Source organism: Sebastes umbrosus, chromosome 9 (assembly GCF_015220745.1).
Source record: "Sebastes umbrosus isolate fSebUmb1 chromosome 9, fSebUmb1.pri, whole genome shotgun sequence".
Lineage (NCBI taxonomy): Eukaryota > Metazoa > Chordata > Actinopteri > Perciformes > Sebastidae > Sebastes > Sebastes umbrosus.
The window spans coordinates 25,524,909-25,540,582 of record NC_051277.1 but is presented as its reverse complement, the minus strand read 5'-3'; the positions used below and the strand labels follow the sequence as shown (position 1 = coordinate 25,540,582).

General features: G+C 43.2%; 1 protein-coding gene across 1 annotated transcript in view; it reads right to left on the bottom strand.

Moving 5' to 3' along the window:
- tenm1 (teneurin transmembrane protein 1) overlaps window positions 1–15,674 on the bottom strand; it is a 215,412-nt gene that overhangs the window by 79,971 nt on the left and 119,767 nt on the right. The window contains exons 9-16 of the mRNA XM_037779353.1: window positions 14,517–14,618; window positions 11,864–12,058; window positions 8,577–8,777; window positions 6,568–6,753; window positions 6,383–6,412; window positions 6,137–6,283; window positions 1,409–1,643; window positions 36–155 (exon numbers count right to left, since the gene is read on the bottom strand). Coding sequence (XP_037635281.1) covers window positions 36–155; window positions 1,409–1,643; window positions 6,137–6,283; window positions 6,383–6,412; window positions 6,568–6,753; window positions 8,577–8,777; window positions 11,864–12,058; window positions 14,517–14,618 — 1,216 coding nt within the window. The remainder of the gene's footprint in view (window positions 1–35; window positions 156–1,408; window positions 1,644–6,136; window positions 6,284–6,382; window positions 6,413–6,567; window positions 6,754–8,576; window positions 8,778–11,863; window positions 12,059–14,516; window positions 14,619–15,674) is intronic.

Here is a 15,674-nt window from a genome sequence, read left to right as displayed (position 1 = left end):
TATATTTAGTGTCTTTTGTGTGTGGATATCTCTACCTTCCATCCTGCCTGCTGACAGTGTAACCATACTCTGGATGCTGTGGGAAGGTGATGTTGACTCCAACAAGAGGAGAGCCATCCTGCAACGCGACGCTACCTCGAATCACAGCTACCCGACTGGAAAAAACAAAGGCGGGGAGAGAGAAAGATGCACAAAGAAAGAGAGAGATGACTGGTTTACAATGATGGAGAACATAATGACTGTTTCAAGAGACAGGCATATTGTGCCAAACGACCTTGCGTGCGTGAAGAAAAAGCAACTGCATTTATTCTGCTCAGTACAATTCCCTTCTTTAGCACGGAGAAATCTGCCAGAGAGTGCCAGGATACAAGGACCATAAATATAGCTTCACCCACAGTAAAACCTTTCAACACCCTGTCATATAAAAAAAAAAACACAACTTCCACATCATGTTTATATTACAGTGACAGTGGTACCTGCAGCAGAAACGCTTGTGTTGTTCTTGAAATAGACCTTAAACTATCAGTCACATCCGGACTTATTTTGAAATATTCATCTTGATTTTGCAGGTAAAGTGTGAAATACACTGCTTAAATCCGGAATAATCGTTGAACTGGTCGAATGAAGACAGATTAGGACAGACGTGTGCTGTACACACACACAAACACACACACACACAAACACATTCATTGATGGAGCCTATTTGTTACTCCAGAAGAGGGATAAATGAAGGATGGTGAGGTTTCTCCGGGTGGCTGCATTGCCCCGTTTGTTACTCCTGTCTTGAAAGCTGCCATCGATTTTCCCCTCTGAAAAAACTGCCACATAATTAATTTATTTGTTTATTCGACAAGTGAACCAGTGGGGGAAAAAAAAGAAATTGCACTTTGCCATTTTTCAGAGAGGCATCACTTCTTGTTTTCCAATTCAAACTTTCTAGGTCATCATGTTGCCGGTGAGATGTATATCCTCTCTTAGATGGCAGTGAGAGGCCACTGAAAAATTAATGGGGACACCCTCATGACTGGTGTAACTGAATGACACATGAATATGTAACAAACAAATACTCTAATGCAGTTGTAGCCTGACACTGATACCCGGGGACGATGCGCTGCCGCGTGACTGCTGATCTCCAGGGGGAACACAGATCACTTAGATGTGTGCGCAGACATGCGAACACATGAAAAGCCTCATTTATATGCAAACGCACACGCTCTCATTAAACAAATAATGGCCAATGGACGATTCAGTGCATTAATACAGATGTATTTACTTCATTATCTGCACCTCTTTCTACGTACTCTATAGGGGGACGACTCAAGGACACGGACACACAAAACAAACACACAAAAAGGTATTTGGCATGCACGCGCAGATCCGGGGAAACCGAGGGTATACGAGCACATACCTGGTATCAAAGGGCACGTCTCCGGGGAGAGTGTGTGTGGCCGCTTTGCCAAGGAGGAAGCGTATGCGGCGGTAGAAGCTGTGGGTGTGTGTGCTGGCGGGCGAGGGGGATGCGGTGGGGGGCAGCGGGCTCTGCTGCAACAGGGCCAAGGGGTCGGCCGAGCCGTGACACAAGGGGTCGGAGCCGCAGCTCAGCTGCTCGCAACAGTCGGGGTCGACGCAGTCCATGAGGCCATCTGAAATAATGTTAAGAGAAAGTAAAAAAAAAATCAAATACACACAAAACCAGCGTTATGTGAGGAGTTGGTTGTTTAGCAGGGTACTTGAATTTACACAGTTAATATAGGCGAGACATTAACATCTTTATTGTGCATAGTTAATAAAGGCTTTAATAGATTTAAGTGACTAAAGGTGCTGAGAACACATTTCTGCTCAAAGGCCAAGGTGCTGTATATATCTGCAGTGGAAAGAGACATGAAGAAAGAGACACCATAAAACCTGCCAAGAAGTCAATTTTACACTGCTGGCCGGTGAGAAACTCTACTGGAGTAATGTAATCTACAACAATGAACTGCATCATCATTATCACGAGTATCAATCAAATGGGATTCATTAGGGGCCATCAGTGTACAATTATAGCTTCTATTGTTATAAATCAGACCTGGATCACCAGCATTATTTGACTGTGATCCATAAAAGCTCGGCGTAAACAATGAGCCACGGATACAAACCAAGACGGCAGGTAATAGGAGCCCGGCTGGCATTTGTGTTTCCTATTTCAAGCCTGTTTCTGAAAAGGCAGGAAGCAGTGCTGACATTTAAATGCATCTGACCACAGAGCAGAGAGCGAAAGGCCAACAATATTCTATTATAACCTCCTCCTACAAAAGGTAGCATAGTACAATGGTTGATTTCCATAAGATTCACTACTTCAACTTGAAAGCACACTAATAATTGAAATTCTAACATCATTGCCATTAAAAGGACAATGATATGTAGCTTATTATGCAGGCATGGTTGTTTACCATCGCGCACAAAGGAGGACAGTAAAAATGTAGATTTTGAACATATGTGATACACATAAATATGGATGATTTCACTGCCTAGCGTGTGGAAAAATGCTGTTTTTTCAAGAGGAAGAACAATACATGCGCTCCTCTCTTCCATCCAGGCGGAATAATTGAAACTCGCTCTTCAAAGTTTCTCTTTATTCTCTGATTACTTGTGATAGCATCTTTCCATCTCTGTCTATCTTCAGAGACAAAAAGATTGCTGCGCGTGAAGGCTATGAGAGCCTTCGGTATATCTGCCAATTAAGGGAGATGGTTGAATTGTGCGGTAGAAAATTATGGTATCTGAAAAGCTGTGCAGAGAGGTGTGAGGACGGAAAGATAAGAGGAGTGTAAGTGGTCTCCGTAAGGCTTTGTTAGTGAGTCTTTCTCCAGCATAATCAGCCCTAAACTGAACAGTTTGATACCTACAGTACAGACACTTTATCAATATTCACACGGCATTACAATACCGTAGGATTCCATACAGTATGTATATTGCTTTTCGCATATAGTGCAATTTACTGTAATGCAGAGAGAAACCTGTCTCTTCCTCCACCCACTCACCACTCAAAGCTCTACTTCCCTATTCATACGGAGAGATAGAAAATGGGATATTAAATCAAGTCAACACATATGTATTAAAGGGGGTAGTCCAATTTAGTATCACAGTTACATAATATTATATATATATGTATATACTGTAAAATAAAAAACATAGAATGGTCAAATTAAAAGCTGAGGCTGAGGTATCCTGACTTTATATGGGTTACACTACATGAACACAGAATCTCATAATACAACCAATAGCACCTTCCTGTAACGGTACGTTCACACCAAGCGCCAAGCAAAGGCATGATTACATACAAAGTCAATGCAAAGAGGCGAATAGACGCTAATTCGATGTGAATGGCATTGTATTAGCAGGAGTTGAACTCAAGCGCGAAATTCGCAAGACACTGAAACTTATCAGCATTGAGATTCTCCTCCTGTCTGTGGTAACCCATCGCTTCAATAGTACATCATATTTGTACAGAGACCAGATGAAACTCTGTGTCTAAATATACAGGTATGTATATAAACCACACTACCATGTTGAGTGTTGATGGAGCAGCTACAATGTCAGCATAGCCTGGCACTGATCGGACCAAACTCCCTTCAGAAAACAAGCATTTTAAAAGTTGTTTGCTTGTCGTCTTGCGGACGGACCTGACAAAGCATGAATTCAGACTTTTTACAAATCTGCATTATTATGTAGTTATTTCGGCATCCTTTTAATCTGTTTATATCAATTAAATCTCATCTCATCATCTGTTTATTTTGAGTTCATACCGCAGTAGCGACGTGTGGCTTGCTAGATACAGTCAGTGCAATGGCACTATATGTGAATACAGCTCGCCGCCGGGTGATGTTGTGAACCCAGACACGACTGCGCTTGGTTTTCAGACATATCTGGGACTTCCACAACACGTACAAAGCAGCAACAATAGTTATTACTTCCACTGCAGAAAAGTTGTTGGTATCTATGGAGACAAGCCCCTTCTCCTCTCCGAAGCGTCTAGTGCAAATGAACACAGATAATACGGCAGTCCAGCTTGCACGAGTAAAGCGAGGCGAAAATTTGCTTCGCTCTTGGTGTGAATGTTACTTTAGACCCTCCCTCCCTGCCAATGTCCAAGTCTCTTAAAGAAATAGTCAGACATTTTGGGAAATATGCTTATTCACTATCTTCCAGAGAGTTGGATCAGCGGATACTGCTCGCTTCAATTTAAGGCAACAGCAGGGAGGACGAGGCAAGGGTGCAAGTTGTGTTTTTGTTTCTGCCACTTTGGATTTAATCCAATAAATTAACTATCAAAACGCACATGGACCATGGATGTATTATTGACAAGCCCTCTGGGCAGCTCTACTTCTTGGTTCTCTGGACTGAGGGCAGACTGATGCTACTAGACTGCTAGACTCACTATTGTCTCTTGAGGAACAAGTGTTATGACAGGAAAGTACGGGCCGGACCTTTCTGGTTGGCAGTAGATATCTCTGCAGTACAATACATTTACGTATTTGGCATAATGTCAAAACTGTTACTAATAATGTTTTAAATACAAATTCTGGATGCACCTTTAATTAACCTCTGCATTCTTAGTTTGTTTTATTTTAAATTTGTAGTCTCCAAATCCAAGCTGATATTACCCTTGATGACATCGCTAGGGTTATTTTTTTCACATTTGACAAAGCTGCAGAGCCACAGAAGTCGTTGTACAACTTCTTCACAGGCTGACTTGTAGGCTAATCTTCATGACCAGTCCTTTATATGTAAAATTGGTGGAATGTAAAAGTAAGAAAGGGATCAGTTTGTCTAATACACTCATATAAAATGTGTAAATGTATTAGGTGCATAGTGTGACAGTCCTTTATTTCTTAAACAGCCATTAATATGTTGTACAATGGTATTATAGAGTACGGTCTAGACCTGCTCTATATGAAAAGCGTCTCGATATAACTTCTGTTATGATTTGACGCTATATAAAAATAAATTGAATTGAACAAAACATAATCAGAACAATGATATAATCCATTAATACGATACAAAAACCATTAGTGCCTACACAGTTGGCAGGCAACAGTCCTTCCATGACTCGTTTCTTTTATTCAGCCTTTACATTGTAGTCCACAAGACATTTCTTATTGTATGGCTGAGGTTATAATCCAGGGTAAGGACCTGTAATTCATGTTTTGAGCAGCCGTCTACGCTGACTCTCTGAAGTGTTGGCTCAGTCAGTCATGCAGCTTTGGTAAACAATGTGCAGGAAAAAAGGGTTACATAGCAGCTATCAGCACTCCGCACCAGCCGAAAAAAGGACTACAAAAAGGAATGTACGTGTTTGAGGTTTCCCGCTGCTGTGCGCACTGATTCAAACGCCACTCATCACAAAACGTGGAACCGTGAAAAAAAACAAAAAAAACAGGAAGCTTTTCCTCTAAACAAAAGAGGCACTACCTTGTTTCTATGATGGATTACAACACCGGCTTAACAGGCATGTCCATAATGGGTATTTGATGTTTCAAAATGAATGGGCACAAAACAATGTGCACTATATTCTCAAAACTTGTTATGTATAGGAGAAACAGCCTTAGAGGGGACTGAAATGGTGAGGAAATGATTGCAATGAGCAGAGCTTTCTCTACTGCTGAAATGTTCCTTTCTTGTCTGTTCACCTGAGGAGAGAACAACGCAGCAACGAGGCTGAGCGACACACACCTCTCACCTGTCACCAAACACCTCATAACCAAAGCAGGAATCTATTCTGCATGGTTTGCTGTATTTAGACTTGAGAAAATTTCTCTGAGTGCCTTTTATCTTGGCAGGTGGTATGCATATTAGACATTTAGCTGTGATAAGAGGAAACATACACACTGCGCGCATCTGTGCACGCGCACACACACACCAATGCATATTCAATATAATAATGACCAGGGGGACTCTACAGGAGTCTCCGCAGGATTGGGACAGCGCGGGGGGATGCAGGGGCGGGAACAATGAGGCAGGTTTTTTTCGTCAGGAGAAACAGGAGGGAGAAGTAATGGAATGGACAATCTGCCACAAAAGACAGAAATGAAAGAGGTAAGATAGAGGGAAAAAAAAAAGAGATAGAAAATGATAGATGATGTTAGAATGTCACCTCCGTCGTTGTCTGTTCCATCACTGCAGTCAGTTTCCATGACAACGCTGCATCCAGGCCCACTCCATCCAGCCTGGCAGACGCAGCGCCAGCCGCTCTGCTCCAGGGTACAGCGCCCGTGCCCGCTGCACAACCCTGGGCAGCCGTCTGAAAAGGTGCATCCCACGTGCACGCACAAACACACATTTGTGAGCACGTTGGAGGAGCACAATGGGAAATTTTAAATCTTAAATAAAGATAAATTACCTTTCACAACGACGTCCAAATCATGAGTAACTGTGAAGGGGAAAAAAAGTGGGTTGAGAGAATTGTAAATGGAAATTATTCAAACAACAGTAACACCTTTTTTTATCCCATCATACTAATCAAAATATCACAAGGAATAATTAAACACTCCCACACACACACACACACACGCACACACAGCTCACCAATGTTGCAGTGCTCTCCCTCCCAGCCAGGCTGGCAGATGCAGGTCCCGTCGTGGCACTGTCCGTGCTCTTCGCAGCGAGGATGGCACGCTCTCTGGTCGCACGCAGCTCCGATCCAGCCGTCCTCGCACTGGCACTGGCCCTCGGAGCAAACGCCATGGCTGCCACATGGCACCGGGCACAGCTCTGCCGAAACAGGTGGGCGGGGATATGCGTAAGAAAAAAAAAGCGTGAGAGGAAGAGAGGATGAGAGGGAGGGGAGCAGATGGAGTGTTAGAAGAAAAGAAAAAGGTAAAAGAGGCACGGGGGACATGGAGAGAGGAGAAAGTTAAAAACATAAAATTGGGGGTGAGGCATCGGATATAGGTGAGAGAAAAAAGGATAACCTCAGAGACTAAAAAGTCTACTTTCTCACAATACATAATCTTCCCACCTCTAATAGCCGAGCTCCCTGAAGGAGAGGAAGAGTGAATAGACTCATAATAACAGCCAAATGATTTGTATTTGCACGGCATATTTAAACTACAGGGACTCCAATTCAGCTCTATTATTCTTTTCTGACATTTTGATCAGATTTGGCGGGTACTGTATGTTAATACCCTTTCTTTTCCATCATCTCTCCATCTTTGTCTCCTTCAGCTTTCTCTTTTCAACATCCCTTATCCCTCCTTCTCTCATGCAACATCCCCTTAAAATTCTCCCCTTCTCTTTTTTATTTCCTTTTTCTCTACGCTCCTCGCCATCCGACTCCCTCTCTCTCTCTCTCTCTCGCCGCAGAAGCAAAGCCTCATCCATCAGTAAAGAGAGCAAAGTGCTGGAGGCACACAAAGACTACTTATCCAGCTGCAGTAAAAAGTTATTTCAATTTAAATATACATAGCATGGAGAGGGGAGGAAAAAAGTGGATTAAAGTTGGAGAGTTTTTCAGCTCTCTATTAGAATTACATTAGCTTAGCTATGCTTCAACAAGACCAGGACGCAGAATCGCCGGGTCCTTTTGATTAAAAGCCCGGCAGGTAGAGAGGGGCCGCTCATATCTCAAGATATTCAGCCACGGTCTATCATTATCATGGGCTATATCACTATAATAAGGCATGCATGCACCTGAGAGCGGCAGCTAATGCCAATTGCCTGCAAATCATTGGTGTGCACGGTAAGGCGGAACCTTCTCGACGCTGGCGTCAAGTTAGTGTGGTGGAAAAAGTGGAATAATGGCTATTTTCCTCTCTGTCAGTTTACACTTCAAGGACACGGACACTTTTCTCACAGTATACCGCACAGTACGGCATTCTTTATATTGTACACTAGAGTACAATGGCTAACTCGCCGCCATTTCTTCGCTGTCTAGCTGTCGATTTAAGCGGGACGAGTTCACCGAGTGCAAAAGAAAATCAGGTGGGTGTAGATGTAAGAACTGTTTTACAACCATATCTAACATCCATACGCAGACTAATATGGAGCGTATAGGTAAAGGGGCTTTGCAATAAACATCAGCAAGCTTTTAAATGCCGAGCTGAATGTTCCTCAGAGTAGCAGTCCCTGAAAGGCCTTGCAGCAAAGTGAGAATAGAGGTCTTTTTCTCGCCTGCCTTTTTTTCTCCCGCTCATTTAGCTGAAGGGAACATACAGTATGTGCATGTGTGCATGGCTATATACGTGTTACACTATAAATGTGCAGTAAAGTGAGTGCTATTGCAAAGGAGGCGGGGGGGCTCCAGAGTGCTGCCGTCAGAGAGTCATGAGGGGAAATCTCATTTACGACCAGCATGAAGAGAGTGCAACAACACACACACACACACACACACACACACACACGTAGACATATTTCACAGAGTGGCTACAATCCATATTTCTCTCTCATGTCTCTCAAATCCCCAGAAAATAGTATCTGGCAAAGACCATGTGTGTGCTACAAGAAACACTGGCACATCCAGAGATGTGCAGTTGCAATTTTTCTGTGTTTTTTTTTCTTTTTTTCTGCGGGTGAACACGATAATCCTCAGGTCTTACCGGTGTAACAGTCTGGTCCCGTCCAGTTGGGCTGGCAGGCGCAGGTGTCTGACTCGGGGAGATAGGTGCCATGTCCCGAACACTGCTCCTGACAGGCTGGCAGCGGGTCATCGCAGCTCACTCCCGCCCAGCCCGCCGAGCACACACACTCGCCGCGCACGCATACGCCGTGGCCGCCGCACTGAGGGTCTACGCAGTCCACTGCAGAGAGAGAGAGAGAGAGAGAGGACAAAAGGAAAAGCAAGAATGAGTCAGAGGTGAGCGGAGGGAGTGAAGGAGGGGTGGGGTGGTGGGGTGCCGGCCTCATTATAATCATCAGTTCACCGAGTATGAAAGCAGTGTTCTTTGCATCCCATCCAGGAGTTAACCACCCTAGCTACAATCCCTGTATCTGTTCCACAACATTACACTTCATAGGACACTTAGAACTGAGGCTTTGATAAGGGGTGAAATGGGTTGTGTGTGTGTGTGTGTGTGTCATGGTGGTCGGCGCTACGCTGCGTTAGCGTGTGTGTAATTACAGCTCCGAACGCCGAGCCAAAGCTCAACGCAGTTCGGCTCAGCTCGACTCCGCTCAGCTCCGCCGCTCAAGGTCAAACACCTGATTTGGTCTCTGCAGGCCGAGAGACCGGAGGCAACAGCAGGCTGGTCTCTGGGACAGCTGTGCCATCAGGTTATCATCAAGTGTAACATCATAATTGTTTTAGATATCACGGCTTTGTTTGTTTTCGCTAATTTATTGGGCGGTTTTACAATGGACAGCTGCGAGGGGAGGATGTGACAAAGGCCTACGGCTGGTTTCCTGGACAACTGGAAGAAGCCTCAGCTACCTGAATCATTTATATTCTTGTCATTTCAACCCAAGGCCATTTTTCATGCTCTATTCTTATAGGTTTATGTCTCTGCTACAATAACATACCAGTATATTCAGTGAATAACAAATATACAGTATAAACGTACAGTGATTTGTTGTCTTCAGATTAAGTTAAGTTGCTTAGAAAAGCTATCATTTGACATGTTCTAGGACAGCTTTTGTTCTTTTGCCTGTATGTCCAAAGCTTTTGAACACACAAACAATTTGTACATGAATGGAAAGAGTAGAGTTTCAATGTTATTCTGATAAGCCTATAAGAACTCTGTTGATACGACATTCTATGCATTAGTTCTGTCATGAAAACAGCATTGTATATTGTATAAGAAAGAAAAGTAAATCATATATGTTTCCATTTGGGACGAACATGTTTTAAGTTTTTGCCACCAGCAGGACTCCAGGCTGCGAACTGGTCGCATATGTGATCATGTTTTGAGTGAGTTAGTCGCATTCATGCCTCTATTCCATCCCTCACCTCCAAAGTCTCAAGAGTCAACTTGATGAGCGAGCGTTGAGCAGCTGCGAGAGCATAAGGAGGGTTGAGGTTGTCCCGTGCTCGTGGGACCGCATTTGTGCACTTGGAGGATACTTTTCCGCTTGCTCTGTGCGCTTGTATCACTGCATGTTTTTTTGTGTGCAGGTTTAAAGTAATTAAATGCCATAAGCGTGCACATAGCAATGCACAGCGTGTATGTATCGGTGGAAAACTTTACAAAATGATCCATTTAGTTGTAACTGTGTTCCAAAAATGAAGAAGTAGGCAACTAAGATCTTTCACTTAAGTAAAAGTACGGATACCTCGATTTAAATAAAAACACTCAAGAGTCCAGCATTCAAAATCTTACTTAAGTAAAAGTATATAAGTATATAATCAAAAGTAAAAGTACTCACTATGTTGTGTGTTGTAGTGTTCTATATTATAATATTAGATTATTAGTCGTAATGCAGTAATATGTAAGATACATTTTAATGTTGTAGCTGGCTGCAGTTGAGCTTATTTTATTCATTTCATACTGTTGGGTGGTTTCATTTACTGTATAACAATGCATTGAATTTCATATACTCATTGTGAATAACTGTAGTGAAATAAAAAGAGCAATATTTCCCTCTGAAAGGTGGTGAAGTAGCAAGTAGCACTTAAGTACAGTACTTGAGTAAATGTACTTAGTTACTTCCCACCACTGATGAATACCATGCTGTAACAAAAAAAAGGGTGCGAGCTAATCATGTACCAGAGTGACCAACTGATAGAGTTGCTATCACCAGTGCTGCCAGTGGAAAAGTTTATCTGGAGCCCAGATCAGGGTTCTCATCATTCTTTGGGTGATGTAAAGAAGAAGTATAATGTTGCCATGGAGTCTGGGAATTAGCTCTGCGCTACTTGAACTCTTGCTTTTGCAGCCTACATTTGTTAACATATTGCTAAATCTGCACCGTGAAAGGTCATGCTGAATTATCTACCAGCAGTTTGCACTGTAACCATTTTTTGATACTGCAGAAATAAAGTCTAAATTTGATGTGAAATGATTTTGAGGCATGACCTGAAGTTATAAGGAGTGTTTTTATAAGATTTCTAGGTGGATTTATGGACATTCATGCCCGACGGACATCCCTTGAAAGAAGAAGCACTGCAGATTCCAGCAGTATGTATGATTCCTGTGCATTTCAATTTGATATGGACACTGTGAAATTATGACACTGACAAGAGGATGAAGGGAAATTTATCTATATCAAATGTATTTAAACTGAATTTAATGCAAATCGCATCAATTAATTCTGCATTAAAGCTGCAGTAATTGGCCACTTGGGGCCAATTGAACAAGAAGAAAACACAACACTGATATTATCTCCATAAAAAGTTGATATGGCTAACATCTTAGCAACATTAGCATTCATTATAAGTCATGTTTCTGTCCTCTTTAGCAGCTTAATGTTCCATTATGTTCACTAGCTAGTCGCTAACTTTGTCTGCCTGCTGTAAACAGCGAAACAATGATGCAATGATTGAAACAGGTTATATTTTGAGTGTTTGACCTTGTCTGGGCCGATGGTCTAAGAATAGAGGGCGTCATATGCTGTACAGACTGTGAAGCCCTTTCAGGCAAATTTGTGATTTCTGGCTTATATAAATTAAAATTGGCTTGATTGATTTTAACTTCCATAGAGCTGACAGGGACTGCAGAGGCGTGCGATAACTCACTGTGGATTTGACACTACGAAGGACCCCTGTCAAATTACACACAGTCATTTGAGCCATTGTCAATATAAAAAATATTGATTGGTGCAGCTTTAAATGTAATGCTTACCTTAATCAAAAATAGCAAAGTCACTCATTTAAATATGTGTAAGTGGAGCCGTCGTTATTTTGCAGACGTGACATTGTGACATTAGCTTCTGCGTGTGTAAAACATCTTACCTTGTTCACAGTTAACCCCCTTGTAGGCCGGGCTACATATGCAGATTCCCTGGATGCAGGAGCCGTGGTTGGAGCAGGTGGGGTCGATACACTGACCTTCCTCCACGTTACACTCGGCCCCCTTCCAGCCGGCCAGGCACACGCACCTTCCTTTCTCGTACACGCCGTTGCCGCTGCACAACACGGGGCACGAATCTGCAACAGGACAAACACAGATTACACCCACGTACTGGGGTAGTACACACATGCAAACACACACAGGCAGAGTGCTGCAGTATATTAGCTGGGAGACCGCAGTAACCTACCGTGAGTGGGGCTACGCTCTCTTATCTCAGCCAGCGCGCGGATTCAGCAAATCCTCAAGCAGCCTCTGTCTCCCTCCCTTTTCTCTCTCACACACACGCGCACGCCAGCATACGCGCGTATACACACACTCCAGCTTATCCCTCACGCTGTTTCAATTTACTCAAGCACCACCTGAGCCTGGCTACCACGGCAACCCAGGAATTGTAGAAAATCCCCCCAACGTCACCTCACTCACTCTGAACAGGCCGTGAAAACAATCGTGAAAACGGAAGATTAGGAAAGAGAGCATTAGGGGTTTATGGAACGAGGGTGGAAAGCAGAGCTATCTCCATGCAGAGATGGGAGAGCCGTGTGGCTAATGTAATGACAGCCAGGTAGAATAAAGTCAGTGAGTCTGATGACGCACTGACAGTTACACCCCGATCCAACCACCCACCCACCACCCCTCCATCCCCATTGCAGCTGGAGGAGGTATGGCAGCTCCAGACTTCAAATGGATTATAAAGACGATCCAGAACCGACGCCTTTTTTTCCGGGATAATTTGCAGTGAAGGCCCTGTGCGTTCATGCGTGCGGGCATGTGTTATGTGTTTGTTTGATCCTTTGTTAAATCTAACACTCTGTACCCCACAGTAATAAATTCACACTTCACTTTTTACTACTCTTGCCAAAACTTGCTGTCTAACTTTTCAAAGGGAGAATATTATCGAGCGAGCAAATGAGCGAGGATGAGAGGGGGCGAATGAATAAATGATGAGCGTAAATAAATCATAGAATGTGATATCATATCAGCTGTTTCTACACAATGAGACAGATACAACTACAATAATTTTACAAAGAAGGGCAGAGGGAGAGAGAGAAAGAGAAACAAATGAAAGAGAGGTAGCAGAGTAAAAGAGACAGGTAGAGCTTTGACGATGATATGGAAAGGTTCAAGGATGATGTTCTATATTTTTTCTTATTGTCAACAAATCCTGTGAAACGCCAAAACCAATAATGAATTGACAAGAATAGCCTGTTTACCCAAGCTACAGCTTATTTCTCTGTACCATGGAACGCCATTGTTATAAAACTATTTTAAACAGTGAGCCACACTGTTGCACTGCGGGACATGTTGCTTCATGAGGATGAACATGGCCACTGTAGTTTATTTTGTACTGTAAAAGCTGGTATTAAAATAACAGTCTAGTCTTAAAGTCATACTCACCAATCTGCTGCTCTGAGTTTATTTTATTTTTTTGAACGGAAATATTATTATCATTCACTGATTCATTTCCATTGATCCCACTCTTCCAATTTTTAAAAGGTGTGAAGTTGCTGTCGATAAAACTCAAACACTTCCTGCAAATGTTTCATGTTAACATCTGCAGGGGATGTGTGCCCTTGGAGTCGCTGAAACATATGCGCAGGAAGTGTTACGTTTTATTGACAGCAGCTTAACAGCGCTTGAAAAACAGCAGACGGGAAATAGTTGGGCGAATGAAAACATGAAGAGGAGAAACTCGGAGAAGCAGAGTGGTGAGTATGCATGACTCTGTTGGTGTGCAGATGGAAATGGTGATGTGGAAACATACATTATGCTGAATTTATCAAGACAACAGGTGAACACGGAGGAAGTGTGGAGTTTAAAAAAAAAAAAACAGCATCAGCAGCAAATTAAAACGGGAGCACATCAGAACACCTATAAACCAGAATTTGTATGCCTCCACCAACCAGTCAAGTTGCAGTTTACATCCATGCCTGTCCAAAATTTCATCACTTCTTCATCTTATCCTATTAGACATTTGTGTGAAATTATCATAATTAGCATATTAATTCTTGAGTTATGGCCAAAAAACGTGTTATGTGAGGACACAGTGACCTTTGAACACCAAAATCTAATGAGTTCATCCTTGAGTCCAAGTGGACATTTGTGCCAAATTTGAAGAAAGTCCCTCCAAGTGTTCCCGAGATATCGCGGTCACAAGAATAAGACGGAAAACCCCAAAACATAATGCCTTCGGCCATAGCTGCCTAAAGTAATGCATCTTGTGTAGGCCAGTTTTAAGTAAAGGCCTGACTCTCTGCAGTTAAGGTAAAGAAAGGTGAGAATCTACTGTACAGAGTCCTGGTGCTGTAAATAACTGCTAATGGACCGAAGGCAGATTAACAGATGAAAATAGTCCCCTTGAAAATGCACTATTTACTCCTTTCTGAGTAACCTTTTCTAGTGAAGTGAAACCTTACATTTGTGAGAAGTTTTAGAGAAAGTGACAGTAGAAGCGAATGAGCACACAGACACGGTAGGGAGGTCAAAAAGTATTAAGAGACACACTAACAAACTGCTGTTTTATCAGATATCTCTCACCTTTGGCACAGTCAGGACCCAAGAATCCAGCAAAGCAGTGGCAGTGTCCAGCGACGCACTCTCCGTTTCCATTACAGTCCGTGGAGCAGCCGTCCATTGAGTCTGCACAGCCAAACACAGACACACACACACACACATCCACAAATCAGACAAAAAAGGCAGAGAGAGGAGAAAAAAAACTAAACTTGAAAATGTTCCACATGTAACTCCATAAGCTGGCATGGCTCTCTGTTATTGAATGAGAGATCTGATAAGCAATGGATGGCTCCCCAGACTCGGGGGCTATATTAGATTAGTCTGATCCAGCTGCTATCACTCTCTGGGGAATGGCCAAGCACTCACTTACACTCAGTAGCACTAAGCACATTATACTGCATTACAGGTTGGAAAACACACAGCGCGCAAATTTACAAACATCAAGGCTTAATCAACAAACTGTTTACACGGGGCGCCGTTTGGAACGAGATTGAACAACATAAAATCTGACATTGTGAGTGCACAAGTTAGTGGAGAATGGCTAATGCGGCGTCGCTGCACACTCTCGGCGTGGAGAAGATCAATGTGATGCTTGTTCCTACTAGTGCTTTGTCTCATCTGGGTACGTGCGTTTCATCATATCCTTCTGTAGGCTATAAGCATTTCATCATACTCCACCATCGGACTACAATTAGCTGCCTTCCTTTTACCGTTCTCCTTTCCTCCCATTAATATGTCCATCATGTCAGAGCCCATTCTCCGGGTACAGACAGCATGGCACAGATAGATAAAGAGGGAGAGCACTTTTATGCGTTTATGTCAGCTCTACTCCAGATGGAAGATTCTGGTGGAGAAGAGGCTGGCAGAGTTTGAACCGTGCTGCCGGGTTGTCTCGTGCCAGGCGAGCTCCATCTAAGCAAGATAGAGTAATTAAAGTGGGTGTCAGGGACATCACCCTTTGTTTGACCCCGCGCCGTCCTGCTCCGCTCCTCTGAAACGGGGCATCGACTCCAGAGTCAAACCACCGCGGTCCCCTGGCTCGCTCTGTTCAGGGAGCATGGATGACAAATCCTTCCGTGGCAAATCGCGCGCACGCACACATTTACAAACACGTGCACGCAAAGTTATTATGTGACACCCGCCTTGAGGCGCGTGTGACACATGCTAATGAGACAGGCCCTG